The sequence below is a fragment of the Condylura cristata genome, unplaced genomic scaffold (assembly GCF_000260355.1).
Source record: "Condylura cristata isolate star-nosed mole 26May11 unplaced genomic scaffold, ConCri1.0 scaffold00009, whole genome shotgun sequence".
Lineage (NCBI taxonomy): Eukaryota > Metazoa > Chordata > Mammalia > Eulipotyphla > Talpidae > Condylura > Condylura cristata.
This window is the reverse complement of record NW_004567110.1, coordinates 586,049-587,344: the sequence shown is the minus strand read 5'-3', so window position 1 is coordinate 587,344 and position 1,296 is coordinate 586,049. Positions and strand designations below refer to the sequence as shown.

Below are 1,296 nucleotides of genomic sequence, written 5' to 3'. Positions count from 1 at the left end.
CCGAGCCTGCAGGCCCTGCCGCCCCCGCCACTGTCTCCTTTGCCCAGCGCCCCGGCCGAGGCCAGCGGCAGCCACCAGCCAGACCTCGCCCTGGACAGCTCCGGGAGGGAGGTGCTCCCCGGCAGCGCCCGGCCTGCCGTCCAGCAGGCCTGCGCGCGGGACCCGAGGGCCAGGGGCCAAGGCGCAGAGGGGAGGAGGGCTGCTGGGCCACCCCACGAGAGGCATGGGCCCCCCGCTGCCGCTGGCAGTGGCGCCCCTGGCCACTGCCCCGACGCCCCCTCCCAACTCCAGAAGGAAAAGGAGGTGCCCAAGGGGCACGCGGGGGGGCCCTCTGGTAAGAGCAGCGCCGCCAGGCCCGGGGGCTGCCAGAGCCTGCCCAAGGACACGGCCGCCCCGCCTCTCCCCAGCCAAGCGCCCGTGTCCCCAGAGACGCCCAGGAAGGCCGGAGCGAGCCCGGCGCCCACAGAGCCGGCCCCTGGCACCGAGGGCAGGGTGAGGCCCGCCACCCTCAAGGCCAAGCCAGGCCCCCACTCCCAGGGCGGCGGAGACCCAGGACGGGGGGCCAAGACAGCCGGGGGCAGCCAGCCCCAGCCGGCCAGCGGGCAGCTCCAAAGCGAGACCGCCTGCACCCCGGCCAGGCCCGGCTGCCCGGGCCAGACCCTTGCCCCCGACAAGCCTGGCCCTCGCGCCACAGCCAAGGGCTGCCCCAAGGGGCCCAAGGAAGCTGGGGACCAGGGACCCCAAGGGAGCCTGGGCCCCAGGGAGGACGGAGAAGGCACTGCGAGAAAGAGAAAGAACAGGGCCCCCCGGCCAACCAGGAGCAGAGGTGGGGGAGCGGTCCCCGAAAAGCCCCCTCGGGCCCCCCGAAAGCAGGCGGCTCCCAGCCGAGTGCTCCCCACCAAGCCCCGGTCCAGCAGCAAGACACCGCTGCAGCCACTGGCGCCGCGGAAAGGGGAGCCCACCCCTGCTCACAGGGATGCCCGGCCAGGGGGGCTGGGCCAGGCCCTCCCCCAGGCCAGACCCCTGCACGGGTCCCCCAAGAGGAGCAGAGTTGTCCTCAGCGCCGGGCTGGCCGCTCCCCACGCCTGCCGGACGGCTGAGTCCCAGAGCACCCTCCTCAGCCAGCTCTTTGGGCAGAGACTGACCGGCTTCAAGATCCCCCTAAAGAAGGGCTCCGCCCAGTGAGCGCAGCGGCGGGCGCCGGCAGCAGGGCCGGTCCAGCGGGGCAGCCTCGCGGGTGGCCCTGGCCCGCGCCAGCCCGCTAACTCACTGGTGGACGCGAAAGCTCGTGCTGCC

The 1,296-nt window shown here is 74.7% G+C and overlaps 1 protein-coding gene across 1 annotated transcript in view; it reads left to right on the top strand.

The window, feature by feature from the left end:
- ZNF469 (zinc finger protein 469) overlaps window positions 1–1,221 on the top strand; it is a 40,244-nt gene extending 39,023 nt beyond the window's left edge. Inside the window, exon 2 of the mRNA XM_012722858.1 lies at window positions 13–1,221. Within this exon, the coding sequence (XP_012578312.1) occupies window positions 13–1,185 (1,173 nt within the window). The 3' untranslated portion in view covers window positions 1,186–1,221. The remainder of the gene's footprint in view (window positions 1–12) is intronic.
- Window positions 1,222–1,296: the final 75 nt, after the last annotated feature.